The 19,060-nt window shown below is 35.4% G+C and overlaps 1 protein-coding gene, 1 long non-coding RNA gene and 5 other non-coding genes across 7 annotated transcripts; all 7 read left to right on the top strand.

Annotated features, from left to right (window-relative positions):
• The first annotated feature begins 4,928 nt into the window (after window positions 1-4,928).
• On the top strand, window positions 4,929-13,852 carry LOC121256403 (small nuclear ribonucleoprotein Sm D2-like). The gene is given in 5 exon segments (XM_041157198.1): window positions 4,929-4,940; window positions 13,369-13,446; window positions 13,532-13,636; window positions 13,740-13,770; window positions 13,773-13,852. Coding segments are annotated over 5 exon segments (306 nt in total).
• LOC121256829 lies at window positions 9,689-9,779 on the top strand. Its single transcript, XR_005939117.1, has one exon. It is a non-coding gene; the product is annotated as a small nucleolar RNA Z159/U59 (small nucleolar RNA).
• On the top strand, window positions 10,234-10,310 carry LOC121256833. The gene has a single exon (XR_005939121.1). It is a non-coding gene; the product is annotated as a small nucleolar RNA Z159/U59 (small nucleolar RNA).
• On the top strand, window positions 10,519-10,602 carry LOC121256830. The gene has a single exon (XR_005939118.1). It is a non-coding gene; the product is annotated as a small nucleolar RNA Z159/U59 (small nucleolar RNA).
• On the top strand, window positions 10,792-10,875 carry LOC121256828. Its single transcript, XR_005939116.1, has one exon. It is a non-coding gene; the product is annotated as a small nucleolar RNA Z159/U59 (small nucleolar RNA).
• Window positions 11,062-11,146, top strand: LOC121256832. The gene has a single exon (XR_005939120.1). It is a non-coding gene; the product is annotated as a small nucleolar RNA Z159/U59 (small nucleolar RNA).
• On the top strand, window positions 11,389-13,200 carry LOC121256404. The gene is made up of 2 exons (XR_005938982.1): window positions 11,389-12,258; window positions 13,039-13,200. It is a non-coding gene; the product is annotated as an uncharacterized LOC121256404 (long non-coding RNA).
• Window positions 13,853-19,060: the final 5,208 nt, after the last annotated feature.

Raw genomic sequence — 19,060 nt, forward strand, 5'->3', positions numbered from 1 at the left:
GGTGGTGGCGGTGAGGCCGGGAGACACACTACGGCACCAAGCTGGGCTGAGGGAGAATCGGGTGAGAGGGAGGGGAGCTTGCAGCGTACACGTGAGGGATAGGGAGGAGAGAGAGAGAGAGAGGGAAAGGGAAAAGTGAGGGGGAAAGAGAGAGGGCTTGGGTATTTAATCCAGGTCCTTCATCTTGGGATCCTCAAAACGATCTAACGATAAGAGATTAAACACCAATTTAACTTAAAAACACTGAGAGGAATTAAGATAGAATATTATTTAAATTAAACTTTAGTTTATAAAATAATATTCCTTCATCATTAATAAAAGGATGAAGTCTTATTTAATATATTTAAAAGAATAAAACCATTTAATTAATTTTCAACATAATTTAAATTTCATAATATTTTAAATAGCTAAAATCATTTTAATAAAATGATATTAAAATACTTTCCTACAATTATAATATTTTTGGAGCTCTTCAAAAATATTATAATTGTTTTATTTAAAATCAAGCTTGGTTAATAACACTGGAAATACCCCATATAAATATTTCTAATGTGTTTAAAACATTCAAGTGCTTTAAAACACTGGGCCTACTTTAGAAATCACATAATATCTTTAAAAGTCATAGAGATTAGACACGCATAACGAGGCTCGCAGTCAAATTTGCTTACACTAGAAAGGAGCAGTGTGTTACAGTTTGAGGTTTGGAAGAACTGCAACAAACATCAAGATTTTTAGCCTTAGTATATTTCGGCCGATGCTTGGTTTGTGTAGTTTTACTTTCTTTTAAATTTTTCTGATTGCATTTTTGGATTTAAGACAAAGTTTACGGTAGCATTTGAAGTTTGTATGTGAAATCTTTAATTTAGAGACAAAATGGTCATTTTTACATGTAGAAGATGGGTAAAATGGCAAATTTTGCCTTGCATAAGTGAGTTTTATATTTTCGGTATTTAAAGGGATATTCTAATCCTTAGAATTATATCATTTTAGTGCATGCTATTTTTCCTGCTACTTTGACATACGTTACACTACGGCCACTGTAAGTTAGCCTCTAACTTACTTTCAAGATATTTATGTATGTGGGGTGGTAATAAATCATTTTTCATGTTCATTATGCTTATTATAAATGTTCTAATATGTCATGCCATGATTTATTTCAAGTACATATTTATATATGAGTAAGTTAGGCTTTAACTTACTTTCTGGTGTATTTTTGTATGCGCAATGGTAAGCCATAATTATGATATCTTTGTCATTCATGCTTATTCTAAATGTTCTAATATGCCATGCCATACTTTTATTTCAAGTACATGTTTATCTGTTACATGTCACAAATGCCAGGTCACTGTTACATGGCATGAATGACATGCCATTATTACACATTTATCCATCACATGCCACGATACCATGTCATCATGTCTGTTACATGTTTATTTTTTTACATTCCATGAATGTCACGTCATCAGTTACATAGTTACTAGTTACATGCCATGGATATATGTCATGAGTTACACGAGTCCATCAAGAAATACTTTCTCAATCAGTCATGCATGAGATACTCGTGGTGTTGATTATCCGAGTATCTCCATTGATAATTCATACAAGATACATTTGGTGTAATTATTCTGATTGTTTGATTACCTCTACTAAAATGCTCATGGTGTAATCATTATGATTGTTAGTATATTTTCATTAAAACTATTACAAGGTACTCCTGGCATAATCATTCTGATTGTTAGGGTATCTCTATTAAAATACTCATGACTTAATCATTTTGATTGTATGAGTATCTCTGAAGAAATACGTTGGGTGGAATCATTCTGATTGCTCAAATATTCCTAACAAAACAACTAGCGAAATCATTCTGATTGTCAGAATCTTACAATCTTATATATTTTATTAACAAATTTTAGTTCATGTCAATTTCATGTTCACATCAGTTTCAATTCATATCAGTTCATACGATATCAATTTTCAAGTTATGTATTTATAATTAGATCTCACTTGGTAGTCCCAACTACAATTCCCTTGAGAATGATAGATCATGTGTCAGGATGTGGAAATCCAACGAGGATCAACTGGATGAGGTCGATTAGGCAACGACATGACGACGAGGAGCTCATTACTTTAGTCCTCCAGTTTCTAGATAGGATCATGGCTATCTTAGCTAAATTACGTAAGTTGCTCAATGAACTAGCTTAGTAGTTATGGTTTTAATACTGTACTTAAGGATCAGTGTCTCCAGTACTTAGTTATGATATAGTTATGATGAACCAGTTTTGTATCATTGCAGTTATCAATTCATTATGAATCGTATGATGTTTTGGGATATAGTATCTGTCTGGTACAGTGATTATTTAGCTAAGGAAAAAAAGTTATCTACTGTATATATTGCATAATGTTAGATGCATGTTAGGTGCATCTTTATCTATCATAAACAGTAGCAGATAACCATGTGTTGCATGTCCCAACGCTCTAGAGTCTGTCCGATTCCATGTGGAATCTGGGAGCATCACAAATTCCCCATTCATGAAGGAATTTGACGACGATTATTTCCCAAAGATTATAAGGAAATAGAGGTCCAAAGATTTTGTTAATTTGGTCCAAGGGAATATGACAGCAGAATAATACACCACTAAATTTATGGAATTAGGAAGGTTCACCCCTCAACTTATTTTTGCGGAAGCCACGAGGGCAGAAAAATTCTAGAATGGGTTCGAATCCCACATTAGGACTCAAGTAGCTAGCATAGAAATTACAGATTTCCATAAACTTTTCATAAGGCGTCCATAGTAGAACGGGAGTAGCAAAATTCATTGGCCATATCCCCAACTCTAAAGAGGCGAACGAATGTAGGCTAAGGGGAGTAGTTTAGGAGTCGGTGGGTGACCATCAGTTGTTCCAAGATTGCGAATGGATGGAAGGATACTAGTATGTGACGTTTTTCATCGAGCTCACGAAGGAGATTGCTAATAGGCTCAAAATGTGTGCTATAGATGTGGTCAAACGAAACATTTGGCTCGAAATTGTCCCCAGGCACCCCCGGTGCAACAAACGATGCCAGGAGGAGGACATAGAGGACTAAGGCAGCCAGTGCAAGCTAGAGTGTATGTGCTTACCCCGGGAGAAGTTAACGAGGAGGCAGTAGCACAGGAAGCTAGTGTCATCAAAAGTACAAGGTTATTACATGTTGTAGTTAAATTCCTTTGTAGGACTTCCTAGCGTTTAGTAAGTAGTGGCAATTGTCACAGGAAGTGTTAAGGTGTTGTATGTCTATACTAATGTTGTGTTTAACTTGGGAGCTTCCCATTAGACATTGGTTAAACTGGCAAGCCTTCGAATACAACCGATGAGCCAAGGGATCACAATGGCTCTGCCGAATGAGGAGACAATATTATGTACTAAGGTAGTTAAGTGGTGTTTGTTAGAAGTAGGGGGAGTGACTTTGGTGGTTGACTTGATTGTCTTCGATACTCTAGGTTTCAACATTATTTTGGGAATGGATTAGTTATTTAGGCATTTGAGAGTATAGATTGTCGTTCAAGGATTATAACCTTTCTAGTGCTTGGAATAGAAGTTGGGGTTTTTAAGGGAAGTAAACTATGCACCCTACCAGAGGTTGCCACCAGCAAGTTAGGAAAGAATTGGTGACAAGGGCTGAGGCTAATGATCTTATCTAATACACCTGACTTTGAGAAAATGAGTGCATAAGGAAGTGGAGGATATACTAGCAGTAAGAGAATTCCCTAAGGACACTCCAGCTAGAGAAATAGAATTTGCAACTGACTTAGGAACTGTTCAAGTTCATAGGACACCCTATAGAATGGCCCCAACATAATTGAAGGAACTAAAGGGTCAACTGCTTGAGTTATTGGTAAAAGGATTCATTAGATCTAGTACCTCGCCTTGGGGAGTGTCGATACTATTTGTGAGGAAGAATGATGGAACCTTTAGGATTTGTATCGATTATCGGGAGTTGAATAATATGACAATCAAGAATAGGTACCTACTACCTAGAATAGATGACCTATTTGACCAATTGCAAGGAGTTCCAGCCATTTCCAAGATCAATATCAGTATGGGATACCATCAACTGAGGATTAAGGAAAGTGATATGTCTAAGACGGCTTTTCAGACCATATACGGTTACTATGAGTTCACTGTAATGCCTTTTGGGTTGGCAAACGCCCCAGCAGCTTTCATGGATCTTATGAATAGAATGTTTCGACAATTCTTGGACTTATTTGTCATAGTATTCATAGATGGCATCCTCATATATTTTAGAAATACTAAGGAACATAGGGATCACTTAAGGATAGTGTTGAGGACCCTTCAAGAACACCAATTGTATGCCAAACTTAGTGTGATGCCTCGGATTTTCGCTAAGATTCCATTCGTAATTTTGGTGGATATTATTTATCTATTTATTTATTTATTTGGGTTATTGGCTAAGTGTTGGAAGAATTCTTTAGGCCACTTTTTATTTTTGTTGGATTGGATCTTGGAGTTCTAAGTTAAAAAGCCCACAAGAGAAAAATAAAAGAAAAGGTCCAGAGGAATTCTGCCCATTAAGGACTTTGGCCTTGGAAGGCTCAACTTTACCCTCTAGGCAAGGAGGTGTTTCAAGAAGGAGTTTTTAGTCATTTTAGGAAAATCACTTCTCATTTGGAGCTTTAGGAAAAGACAAGGATGACACTTGTCAAGCATGCATTGGGTTTCTAGAACAAAAGTGAAAGGAGCAATGGAGGATTCGGCTTTCTAGAAGAGTTGGCCAAGTGTCATGTATGCAAATGAAATGTGAAGAGTTTTGTCTTGGGAAACTGCAAAATCTTGCATAGGGAAGTGGAACCTAGGGAAGAAGCACTTAGGTTAGCACATTGGTGCCACTTGGCAAACATGCTTGAATGTTTCTAGAATAAACTAAGGAGATGGAGGAGGATGTAAGGTTCAGCACACACATAGGGCACATGCCCATTGCACCTACCTACATGCCACATGTCTCACATGCACATCTCACATCTAGATATATTGAACCTAGATATAAAAATGGATGAGAAAGAATGAGGGGGCATGGTTTCGGGAACCCCAATGGACTACACAAGCACCAACAAGATTTTTGTAAGTTCCAAAAAGATTTTGCATAGGAAAGACAAATGTGAGAAGTTCTAAAGGATTTACATTGGAACACCAAGAGATTTTCGAATCCCTAAGCCACATGTCCACTCAAGGTTAACTTCTGACATTTTGCCATTTGTCATTCATGCATTAGTAGGGGAAAAGGTTCTAGAAGGGAGTGGAAGAAACAATGCCCAAAAATTACCCTTGTACCCCTAGTGTTTCGGCCACCACATTGCCACATGTCATGTTTTGAGTTCTTGAGAAGCATAAGGAAGTAGGAGAGCCACCTAAGGAACATGCATAGGAAGAAGAAGCTTATTACTTAGGGAAGAGTAAGGGACATGCATGGGAAAAGGAAGAGATGCATATGAAAAATGAAAAGACACATGGGAAAAAGAAAAAGACATATGGAAAAAGGAAGAGGCGCGTGGGGAAAGGGAAGGAAGCATGGGGAACATGTACCCACATTCTACATGCCTTTTGCCACTTGGCAAGCATGCACAAGTCTACAAGGTTCAAGCCTAGGGTTGGGATTTATCAACTGTCAATTTTGCCCTAGAGATTCATTGAATCTGGACCATATGTGGGAGCAAACCCAAGGAGCCGTCTTAGGATCTCAAATTTTGACAAGATGCCATGCCACTTGTCACTCATACAAAGGATATTTGGATTTCCCAATGAGAGACAAAGGAGGGGCTTTGACACATGGCGTTCATGCAAGGATATTCTTATATTTCCTAGGAAAAGCAAGGATGAGGGATATTTCAAATTTCCAAGGAGCCATGCCATTTAGCAAAATTATTCTTTTCAAGAATACTTTTGTGTTCCCTATAGCCTAGCAAAAGGCGCCACTTGTCCTACATGCATCAAAGAAGACGTCACTTGTCCCACATGTATTAGAAAAGGTGCCACTTGCCCTACATGCATTAGAAAAGACGCCACTTGTCCTTCATGCAATGGGTCACTAGCAACCAATGGAAATTTGTTGGAGAACTCTATATAAAGGGAGAGGAGCACGCCCAAGGGCTTTTCTCTTTTGCCATTCTCAGATTTTACATGCTCTTATTCTCTCCACACTCTCTTACACGACCACTTAGAGATTTCCTCCACTTTCTCATACTTTCCTTCTCACCACTCAAGGGAGGCTTGTTTTAAAAGAGGGATTTCGGCATTTACAAGGAAGAACCATAATAAGAACTCAATTTCCTTTTGTTTCAACACACACAATTTCCACTCTTGCTCATAGGAAACGAATTAGGGTTTTCTAGAAGTGTAGAAAATCGAAGGTTTGAAGGAACAAATCCTCTACACATTCAGCCACACTCATGTATTTTCACACTTATTCGAGTTTAGTCAAAGATACAAGGAAGTTGAAGGGTTTCTCGATTCAAAATCCCAGAAGCCGATTGGTTTGGGATTTCTTAAGCTTTAGTGATAACCCTAGAAACCCTCACACACTTAAGAATACGGATTAGGGTTTTGGAACCCTTATTCTAACAAGTTATATTTCGATTTATAGCTTGCTATTTGTTTCGTTTCATGGATTTTTGTAAGTATATACTCAACTTACTCTTGGTTAATATTCGTATATGATTGTGTAAATCTTTCGATAGTTTTTATTGCTTTGTTTGTTATTTCTTGGTTATTTGTTTGAATATGATAATATGATCTTGAGTAACTTTATGGAAGGAAGTACATGTTTCGGATTTGTGATGAAAAATGCCATAAAATATGCCTGAGTTTTGGTTTTCACATGATTAAGGTTGATGGTTTATGCAACATGATGTTTCGGTTTGCACATGCTTGGAAGTTTTAGACTTAGCCAAGAATCTATGATTTCATGTCTTAGTTTAATATGTTATGATTTCTATGATATATGCTTGAGGATTGAAACATGTTTATGAGAGGAATCTTCATGTTTTTGTACTCGAAGTTTTGGCTTAAGCAAGTTTTCAAGGTTTAGTGCATATGTCTTGATATCTCTCATGGTTTATGTTATTATGCTATGAAATAAATATGTTATACTTGGTTATTTCATGCACAACATTTCATATGTCATATGTCAAGTATGAGTAAACATGTTTAAGTCTCATGTTACATGCATTTGGGAAAGAAGTGTTTTCTAATAAGTTTTTTCGAAGAAGTGTTTTCTAGTAAGTATTTTCTAAGAAGTGTTTTCAAAAAAGTGTTTTCAAAAAAGTGTTTTAAAAAAAAAAAGTTTTATCACGACCCAAGTGCTAGTGCGGAGAAATGTCCTAGTGGAACTTCTCTATCTACTCTGAAGTGCTTAAGAATGGAGTGGTAACCCTTGGGTCAACGAAAAATATTCGACTAGTCTCGAATGAATTCTTTTTAAAGGATACTGAAGCAAGGAAGCACCTATCGCTAGTGGGTGCATAAGGCCTGTAACCCGACGAATAAGGTCGAGTTAATATGATTCTCTATTTATGACATATTCATCACGATGTATGGACCGTTGATGGTGCGGTAACTAGCAGGAACAAGCGGTGCAATGAGAGGAGTCGTGTTGTGTCCACCCTCTAAACAAGAATAAGAGCTCATAAGATAAGGATCACTTGATAAAAATCTCGTGATAAGATAATGATCACTTGATGAAAATCTCGTGATATGATAAGGATCACTTGATGAAAATCTCATGATATGATAATGATCACTTGATGAAAGTCTTGTGATATGTTAAGGTTCACTCGATGTAAATCTTGTGATACGTTCTGATTAAGATCAATGTGAATCAGAAAGTTAAGAAGTTTTTCTGAAAAGTTAAAGTCTCTGTTACAAGTCTTTTGAAAATGGTCAAGGCATAAGTCAAGTTCTAGTCAAGTGCATAAGTCAAGTACATGTTCATGTACGCATTTCATGATATAACTATTGTATGCTTGTGTTAACTATTGTATTTTACATGTTTATTTACTGAGATTTCTCAAAATCTCATTGTGGTAGTTTACACTACCATTCCTAATTCGGATGGCAGAACCTTTAGCATGACCAGGAGTAACGAGTCAGGATAATAATGAAGGCTAAGGATGCGCTCAACTTGGAGAAAGAATGGATTTAGTAGTCATGATCTACTTGGAGATAGCCGAGATTAGAAAGATACTTTAATGATTTCTTTGTTAGGGTCTTTTTAGACAATACTTGTTATGTTAAGTGTAAACAAGGAATTTGATACTCCATTGCTAAGAAGTGTGATTTAAAGCTATGAATGAAGAAGTTGGGATATTAGTTTTATTCTGGTACAACATTTAAAAGACTTATTCCGCTACGATTTATTGCATACTGCTAGTATACATAGGTGCATTGCATCTTATCTGTCATGTATGAGGGGTATGTAGCCTTGTATTGCATTGCCCGGTGTCTCAGTTACCGTCCAATCCCAAGCGGGGGGTGAGGGCGCCACACTTAGTAAGTGTGAGTTCTGGTTAGAATAAAAAAGATTTTTAGGTCACATAGTAACAGGTAAAGGAATTATGGTAAACCCCAGCAAAGTGGAGGCAGTAATGGACTGGAAACGACCTACCACCGTACAAGAGGTTAGGAGTTTCTCGTGGTTAGTTGGTTATTACCATATATTCTACATTATCAAGCCCTCTCACATGTTGACCAAGAAGGATGTTAAGTTTGTCTAAATTGAGTAGTGTGAGCGAAGCTTTGAGGAACTAAAGAGGCCATTAGCTACTGCCCCTGTTTTGGCACTACCAGAACCAAACAAACCATTTATAGCATTCAGTGACATGTCGAAATATGGTTTAGGATGCATTCTGATGCAGGAAGGCAAGGTGATTACCTATGCCTCTAGACAATTGAAGGATTATGAAAGAAATTACCCTACCCATGACATGAAATATGGTTCAAGATGCGTTATGTACTTTATTTCATTTCACCTAATAAGGCTCCATTTAAATTTCTCAGCCCAATCATAGTTACAAATCCCAAAAAAAATTAAAAAAAAATAAAGGAATAAATTTGCAAATAAATAGGATTGCCCTCGATAAAACATACAATCTTTTAAGATGCAGTCAGTTTCGATTTATTGATCTTATAATTATTTTACAACTATTTTACATTTTACAACTTTATTTAAAATGGAAAGTAGTTATGCAAAGTTGAAATTATTTCTAATGAAGTTGTACAATTATATTGATTGATTATAAAATAAATTATAAAAGAATATTAAAAGAAGTATGCATATATCATTATCAAAATAAAAATATATTTTGGCATATATCAGCCGACACGGTCCACAGTCGTAACAAAACTTAATGGCCCAGGTAAACAGTTGTTGTGGCCGGTGTTTGGGCTGCTGATCTGGGTTCACCGAAAGCCAACCCAACGCACTTCTTTACTTAAAATCCCTCACTTCACTAGCTAGGGTTTTTGTTGTTCTACGCCGCTATAAAGCCGTTCTCTTAGCACGCTGGGAATCCACCTCCCAGTCAAATTTTGATAGCGGGTATGCTCCTTTCTCCTCTTTGGTAGCTTCAGATCCTACCTCACTTGATAATTGGTTTTTATCTTTCATTTGGGTGCTGTGCATTATGTGGGTATGGTTGTCTCTGATGATGATTCAAGTTGAAAAACTTTCGTTCTTCTGAGAAAGAAAACTCGTGAGGAATGCTTATGGAGACCTGAACTGAAGGGACATATTTTGGATCATACTTGTTTCTTCCATTTTTACGTTCATTTACTTTGTTGACTCTTTTCATTTTCTCGATTCACCTTTTGGCTCCTGTTCTATGGGTTGACATGTATTGATAATCGTTTTTCTTTGTTGATTTGTTTTCCTTTTGGACTTATGTTGTAGCTTTTATATTTTGTTGAAGTGTGGTTGAAAAAGAAGTTTAAGGCTTTGCCATCGGATCAGATACTAATTAGATGTGAAATCTTATGTTTTGGCCATTGAGACAAGTTTTCACTCGGGTTTTCTGAATGATGAAAAGTTTCGGGCCATATAAGCTATAAGGTAGGACCATGCTGAGAAGACTTTAGGAGGGTTTTAATTTTCTTTTATTCAACGAAATGGAGTTTCTGAGATTAAAGTTTTAGATTCCTTTTTGCTTTCCTACAATTGTACGCAAAAAGTTACTAATATGCATTGCCTCTGAGGATGAATAGAAAAATACTTTCCGAGATGTTCCATGCGGAAAATTTTTGGAGACCTGAACTGAAGAGGCAGTACTGTATATATCTTTTCCCTTTCTTTACTTCCGAACTAGTGGGTAATTTTTTCCACAATTTTTGGGTTTTTTTTTTCTCCGATGGTCATACTTCTTGGTGGAAGGTTTTGAAAATTACTTGGTGTATGTGCAAAATGTTGTTAACAAAACCACTTGTCCTGTTTATTTAAGCAATCAGTATTAGCAATTTAACAGAATATGCATTGCCTTTGAGGATGAATAGAAAAGAACTTTCGTTCTTCCGAGATGTTCTATGCGGAAAGTTTTTGGAGACCTGAACTGAAGAGGCATTACTAAATATATTTTTTCCCTGTCTTAATTTCCGAACTAGTGGTTCATGTTTTCCTCCATTGTAGTCTCTTTCAATGATCATACTTCTCTGTTTAAGGTTTTTAAAATTACATGGTGTATACGCAAAAAGTTTCTAACAAAATCACTTCTCTTAATATTTAAGTAATCCGATTGAAGAACATGCATTGCCTCTGAGGATGAATACAAAATTACTTTCGTTCTTCTGAATGTTCCATGCAGAGCAAGTTTTGGAGACCTGAACTGAAGGGCATTAAAAATATTTTTTTCCCTCTCTACTTCTGGTAGTTGTTCTTGTTTTCCTCCATTATAGTTTTTTTTCAATGGTTATAGTTCTCTGTGGAAGATTTTGAAGCTTGGTGTACATGCAAAAGGTTGCTAACAAAATCACTTGTGTATTGTTTTAGCAATCAATATCAGCGCTTAAAGAATATGTATTGCCTCTAAGGATGAATAGCAAATAACTTTCGTTCTTCCAAGATGTTCCATGCGGAGAAAGTTTTGGAGACCTGAACTGAAGGGGCACTACTAAAAATCTATTTTCCCTCTCTTTAACTTTCCATGTTTTCCTCCATTTAGTTTTTTTCAATGGTTATTCTTCTCTATTGGAGATTTTTAAACTTGGTGTATATGCAAAAAGTTGCTAACAAAATCACTTGTCGTGTGGTATTTATGCAATCAATATCAGTGGTTGAAGAATATGTATTGCCTTTGAGGATGAATAGAAAATAAATTTTGTTCTTCCAAGAGGCATTACTAAGAATAAAAAATAAATTTTGTTCTTCCAAGAGGCATTACTAAATATATTTGTGATGGCCCAAGGGAGGATCAAGTCACATTTGGGCATATACTCCAAAAGGACTAGTCAATAATATAATTGGAGCTCCATTGGAGCCATTATAAAGAATAAGAACTTCTCATTTTCAAGCAATGTGGGATCTCATACGCCACTAACCTGTATCACTTACCAGTCAGTATGGGTTATCACAATCTCCTCCCTTAAATTCTCGAAGTCTTTTTTGGACCAATTCATCCTAGGTGGCACTGTTCAAGTCCTATATTTCTGGTTGGGATAGACTCTGATATCATTTCTAACATTTCAATGGATGCCTAAGCCACATCTGGGCATATACTCTAAAATGATTAGTTAATGATACAATTGGAGCCTCATTTGTGTGATTATAAAGAGCAAGAACTTCTTATTCCCAAGCAATGTGGGATCCTATATATCACCTACCATTTTCATTTTCTTTGGGGTACCGCAATATTTTTTCCATCTCTCGTAACTTTAAAACTAGTAGTTCATGTTTCCTTCAATTTTGGTTTGTTTTTTGAATGGCATCTTCATGGAAGGTGTTGAATCTTTGTTAGTGTATCTCATGGTACATTTATTAAGGCTTCTTTTCTTTTTCCTTTTGAAGTATTTTTGTGGCTTTTGGTAAAAACATGTCTATTTGTATGATATTTCTATGCTCAGAAGGTGAGAAAGTGGTTTTTATCCTTTTGATCTGTTTAAACTGTATTGATTAATTTAATGGATATTGGAGGTATTTTGTCTTTAATGACTTTTAAAGTTAAACTCACAGTCCTCCTAGATTTGCTAATGCTTAAAGACTTGGGAGATTTGAGCTGCAGAGTATGTTAAGAAATCTCTTGATGCCTTTCTGGTTAGACTTAATTCTAAGTGTTGTTGTACCTGAGGAACTTATGTCAATTTTTGTTTAGTAATTTAATTTGCACTTGTTAATGAAAATGGTAACGATTTGAATTATATGACATAAGCCAGTTTTTAACATTTTGCTGTCTCCCAATTTTCTTAAGTGCTCTTCTTGGGGTCTCAAATTGTTATTGATCACTTGTTATAAAAATTCTTATTGAATGACAATAGAGCCTTAGAATATGATTGAGTTTTCAGATCTATTCTGCACTTTGTCTAGGTTTATTTCTACACCAAATTATTGTTATGTAGTGGGTTTCATTTTCTTCACAGTTACAAGATGACTAAATATGTATATATGGTACTTTTGTCATTTCAGGGTTTGCTATTTACAGAGTATCTTTCTGATCTAGTTCATTATTTTTTTAATTGTTCTTCTTTCCTTGTGTAAAATTATGCTACTGAATGAGCATATATTCAAAATTTATACGATTTTGTGATTTTCTGTTTTTTTGGTTTTGTTCAAAATTCATTTTAAAAATGTTGTCTATATTGTCATTACACCATTTAACCTATATTTTTGTTGGGTATGATCTTTTGCTATGGGGTCTTGTCTCCAATACTTGGTTGAAGAAAACCTCAGGCAGCTCCACTTCCCTTTTATTTTGTAAATTTATTCCACAATTTTTGGTTTAATTCCTTCAATTGCTGAATCTTATTATTTCTATTTTTTGTTCATTTTCCATATTCTCTTTCCAGCCGACCGATGGAAGAAGAAGCAAGCAATGTTTCATGAGTTTTTAACAGCATGTATACACAATTTGTTCATCTTTTTCCATTTTTTCTCTGCATATGCATGTTATTCATGCAACAGTTAAATTTTATAACCCTACTATCTCAATTTTACAATCTAGTTATATTATAGGATTATTATTTTTTTTTTTTAATTTTTTATATCATTCTTAAATTTGTTATGATCATCTTTTGTTGGTGTATATTTTTCTGTTAATTTCATCCAATATGTGACTCATTTCTTTTAGAAGCCATGAGAATTGTTATTTTCATATTTATCAAATATGATTATCACAGGGTACCAAAAATAAGGAAGAGGAATTTAACACTGGGCCACTTTCTGTTCTGATGATGAGTGTTAAAAACAACACCCAGGTGGTTTTCTCAATCCAACTTGGTTCCTGGTGCCCCAGTTAAATTCTCCTAATGGAGGTGCTCAATTGAATTGTTCTCTTAACAGGTGCTCGTAAATTGTCGGAATAACAAAAAGCTGTTGGGTCGTGTCAGATCCTTTGATAGGCACTGCAACATTGTTCTTGAAAATGTCAGGGAAATGTGGACTGAGGTAATATTTTCCATTGAAAGCCCGCCTAGTTTATCAAATTGGACTCTTACCATGCCTGTAGTTTTGTCTCCCTACAACTAATTGTTTGTATTCTACCATATAGGCAAAAACTGGTAAAGGTAAGAAAAAACACATTCGGTAAACAAAGACAGATTCATCAGAAAGATGTTTCTCCGTGGAGATTCTGTTATGATTGTTCTTAGGAATCCCAAGTGAGGAAGACTGCGTTGTTGTGATGACAGTTACAGTTCAGTTGTAGGAATGGATTTTTGTATGTGTAATGTGTAGTCAAGTGCCATAACTCATTTTAGAAGCCAATTAGGTTTAAATGTCCCACAGGGCATCCGTCTTCAAGCTTGGGGGTTAAGGTCCTGCAGGTACTTGAAGATGGTATCTAGCTCAGAAAATGTAATGGGCCCCCTTCACTGAATATGAGTTACCAAGAAATAGAGAGAGAATTTCTGAAGAATGTAGAGAGAGAGAGAACAGGACTAGAATGCGAGGAAAAATCTGTTGAATCATTTCATGCACTTTTACTTCATTTGCTTTTGTTTTTATAATTGACAATTAATGGAATGGCACCGTTTCGTGCCTTCTTTACAAATTAAACTAATGCAATGTCACAGCTCAATTACTCTTCATTAAACCAAAATGACAAACAACAATACATCTTCAGCACGACCTGTATTGACATCCTCTTAGCTAACAAAACTAACTTTTCATCCTTATTTTTGTTGCTGCATGTGATTCTTTCCACGAGCCTTCGACAACTGTTGGCTATTGCTGCGCATAATCCCTTCAATATTGCTCAGCCTCTAGACCCTTACATACCCCTCCCCTTCAAAGCACCTTACACACAAGGTGAGTGAAGTTATGCCTTAGTTGTCTATAAGGTTCTCAAGTAGCTTGGCTAGCATAAGTACCTTCCCATTGAACTAAGACTTTTGCCATTGCTCTGTTGTTCACTTTCATGTTACGGTGTTGTAGAATATTTTGAGGTTCAGGTGCAATTTCTCCTTGAACATCCATTGGTGGCAATGTTGTCAAAGGAGAAATATGTTGTCCAACCTTCTTTAAATGAGAGACGTGGAAAACAGGATGTAACTGTGATTATGGAGGTAACTCAAGCTTATACGCCACTTGCCAATCCTTTCCAATATTTGAAAAGGACCAAAAAATTTATGTGACAACTTCATGTTTCTCGTCACTGCCAAGGACTTCTGTCTATAAGGTTGAAGCCTTAAATAGACTCAATTCCCAACTGCAAAAGTCCTCTCAGTATGCTTGCTGCTTATCATACTGAAATTTCATTCTCTTGTGCCAACAACATATTAGTTTTCAAAATGTCCAATATCTGTTCAAGAGATTTCAACAATTCTTCCATAGTTTGATTTGATGAGAGACCTGGAACATATTCTCGAAGTGGAGTAGGTGGTACATCATAAACTGCCTCATAGGGAGTGAGCTTAGTAGAGGTATGGAAAGTGGTATTGTACCACCACTTAGCAAAAGCCAACCACTTAGATCACTGTCTTGGTTTATCACTTGAAAAATACCTTAGAAATTGCTCTAGACACTTGTTTACAGCTTTAGTTTGACCATCACTTTGAGGATGGTATGCTGAAGAATAAGCTAGATTCACACCTTGTAACTTGAAGAACTAAGGAGTTGAGGAAGGTAGAGCCACGATATGATACAATGGATTTTGGCATGCCATGTAGTTTAAAAACATGATCCAAGAAAATTGAGACCACTTTAACTGCTGTGAAATGATGTTTTAAAGGTAAGAAATGAGCATATTTCGAAAGCCTGTCAACAATCACCATAACAACTGAGTAGCCTTTAGACATAGGCAATTCCTCCACAAAATCCATAGATATATTAGTCCAAACTGCTTGAGGAACTTTCAAGGGTTGAAGCAACCCAGCTAGATGAACATTTTCAGCTTTATTCCTCTGACAAACTTCACTCCCTGATGAATTTCTTTATCTCAGTTTTCATACTAGGCTAATAAAAGTCAGACCTTGCTCCCTGCAGTGACTTATGAAAGCCTGAGTGTAATACCCGAGTCCTACTACGTAGATCCTTACGTCATTTTATCAATTATTTAAGTTAAATCCATAGATATATATCAGTCCAAACTGTTTGAGGAACTTTCAAGGGTTGAAGCAACCCAACTAGATGAACATTTTCTGCTTTATTCCTCTGACAAACTTCACACACCCTGATGAATTTCTTTATCTCAGTTTTCATACCAGGCCAATAGAAGTCAGACCTTGCTCCTCGCAATGACTTATGAAAGCCTGAGTGTAATACCTGAGTCCTATTACGTTGGTCCTTACGTCATTTTATCAATTATTTAAGTTAAATATTTTGAGATAAATATATTTTATTACTTTCAATTATTTTATTTTAAGATGAGTATGTTTTATTTTAAAATATGGTTTATTAAAATAAATCAAGGGTGCTATTTTTAAGACTTTGAAATATTTTTCCTTAAGTCCTTTAATTTTATTTATTAGAAAAAGACCCAATTATTATCTACCATTGGATTAGTAGGTGAAAACTACTCTTGAAGTGGATAGATCTCCACCATGCATTTGGTTCCTTGTGCTGGAAGGAGGAAACAAATACTAAAATGCCATCTCCCTCCTCTAAGCCTACGTAAGAAGCAACCAAGAAAGAAAAAGAAAAGTCTTCATCTTCTCCTCTCAAGCTTATGTGATAAGTCTTGACCAAGTCAATTAAATCTTTTTCTTTTTCTTTCTTTCCTTAGACGTGAGCCTGTAGGCTTTCCAAGAAAGTCATTTACTTCATTTTCCTCCCACCCATCGTCCAAAGCAACACGAAAGGAGAAAAAGAAAAAGACAACTAATCCTAAAACAAGTAAACCATTTATTCCTTTCACACATAGGATTCTAGGAAAAGCCAATAAGCTTTTGCATTCATAGGCTTCTAAAGCAAGCCATTGAGTTCCTTTCACCTGTAAGCCTCTTATACAAGCCACTAAATTTCTTTTCCTAGCATCCATCGTCTAAGGCAAGTCAAAAAGAGGAGAAAAATAAAAATTTTCCTAAGCCATCTTCCACCCCCCCCCCCCCCCCCCCCCCCCCCCAACACATCCATCGACCCTCACCCAAGGAAGAAAAACTTCATCTCCTTCCACAAGCTAAAGCCTATCCTCACTTCTTCTCCTCTCTTTTGTTCTTTAAGAAACTAAATTAGTCTCATCTCCTTCAAGCCAAGCATCCATTTCCCTTCTTCTTAAGAGGAAAATAGCAAGGGAAGAGTACCCTTAATCATTTTCTTTTATGTATTTCGAATTTAGCCATGGTTGATCAAGTGAGTTTCTTTTAATGATTTTGATGTTTTGGTTTTGGGGTTTAAAACAGTGATATCGTGTTGCTCTTCATCCACACGGCTATATCTCTATTTGGTCTTCCACTTGTGTTTTGGAAGGGACTAAGAGCTTAAGGTAAAAATTCTAATTTGACTTATTTATTTATAATGTGATTTTGGAATCCCATTAAGTTGTTTTAGCTTGTGTCTTAATATATTTAATTTTTTATAATGCAAATAAATATTTATGCCATATTTTTTGCCCAAACCGAATGATATTATAATTGTTTTGTTATGTATTTTCCTATATTTCAAAAATTCTATGTTGTTATTAAACTTAGTTTAATTATAGGTAATGATTATAGTAATTTTAAATTATATATGTTGGTATCATGTGCTTTGTGTTGAGATTTAGTTGGCAATCTATTTTTAGGATGCTAGAGGTTTGGTTTAGAGGTTTTGATTGGTTCTATAATTTTATATCTTGTTTTTTAAAGGTATTAAGTGAGTAAATCATAAGTTTAAGTGCTTAAAAGTTTTAAATTTTCTTAATTGGTAACTTTGTTATACTTTATGTTAATTTAATTTTAATGAGAGATTTTATATAAACTATTTAATATATTGCTTATGTGAATAGGTTATAGCTTAGTTAGTTTAGATATAAGAGATTAATTGTGCATAAGGTATTGTGATATGCAAAGCTGTCCAAATATTTCTAAGCCCATGCCACGCCATGTCTTGATGTAAAAATAGCTCATTTATGTTATTCCTCATTTGGTTAAATTCTACCTAATCCGAGAGTCCAAAATATTATTAAGCTAACATTCTTATAATGAGGGACTACAAGTTGATTTAAAGGGCATGTTTCCTAAGCTTGTTTAGCCTACTTGAGATGCCTAAATCTATTTCAAAGTCAATTGTTGAGAATTTCCAGATTTATCTACAAACGTCTATAACCCAAAGTGAGCTTGAATCAAAGAAACATTGCTTGAAACCTATAAATTCTTGACTACTTTTCATGTAAGCTTTTAAATAGCATTTTCATGGATAGCTAGCATGCCATAATGTTCAAGTTATTTTTCTTATAAGTTGAGGTGATGAGTAGTCATTTGGGTTAATGTTAAGCATAGAAGGGACGTTAAATTGTAGTATCATGGCTTTCTCTTTTGAATGGAGGGTTAAAGAATATTGAATGAGTATTAACACGCTTATGTTATTTATTAAACGACTACGGACTAAGCTAGGATCGAACTGGGAAGACTAGATGGCAATTTCAAGCCTTGCCGACCAAAACGTTAGAGTGGAAGGTATGAGTGCTATGTGATGGATGGGCTCGAGTACTTCGGATTGACTGTAAGCATGACGATGGAGGAATGACAAGATATGAGGACAAAATATTGTACAAGACGTGACTAATATGCTGAACGTGCGCGGAGACGCGTGAAGACAACGTGAGGACTAGTATGAACGGGCCAATATTAAGGGTAAGCAAATGCTTAGAACACTATGTAAATTCCTAGAATACTAAGCAAAATTTCTAGAACGTTAAGCAAATTTCAATTACGAAATTTATTTAAGGTGGGAAGAATATAACACCTCGCTCATTCCTTCTTACGTACGCTCATTCTTTCTGACGTAAGCAAATTTCGATGACGGAAATTATGCAATAGTCCGCCCCTTCTCTCTAACGATTGTGAGTCTCGTTATGCATGTCGAATCCTGATGGCCTGTTTCTTAAGATATTATGTAACTTCTAAGGTACGTCTAGTGTTTTAAATGTACTGAAAATATTTACAATGAGTATTTCCAGTGTTATTGAATTAAGTTTGATTTTAAAAAAGACAATTATAATATTTTTGCAAAGCTCCAAAAATATTATAATTGTCAGAAATCGTTTTAATATCATTTATTAAAATGATTCCAGTTATTTAAAATATTTTGATATTTTAATTATGTTTAAAGCTCTAATTAAATTAAATGATTTTATTCTTTAAAGATATTAAACAAGACTTCATCATTTTATTAATGATGAATGAATATTATTTTATAAACTAAAGTTTAGTTTAAATAATTTTCTACCTTAAT

This window comes from Juglans microcarpa x Juglans regia, chromosome 3D (genome assembly GCF_004785595.1).
Source record: "Juglans microcarpa x Juglans regia isolate MS1-56 chromosome 3D, Jm3101_v1.0, whole genome shotgun sequence".
In the NCBI taxonomy this organism is placed as follows: Eukaryota; Viridiplantae; Streptophyta; class Magnoliopsida; order Fagales; family Juglandaceae; genus Juglans; species Juglans microcarpa x Juglans regia.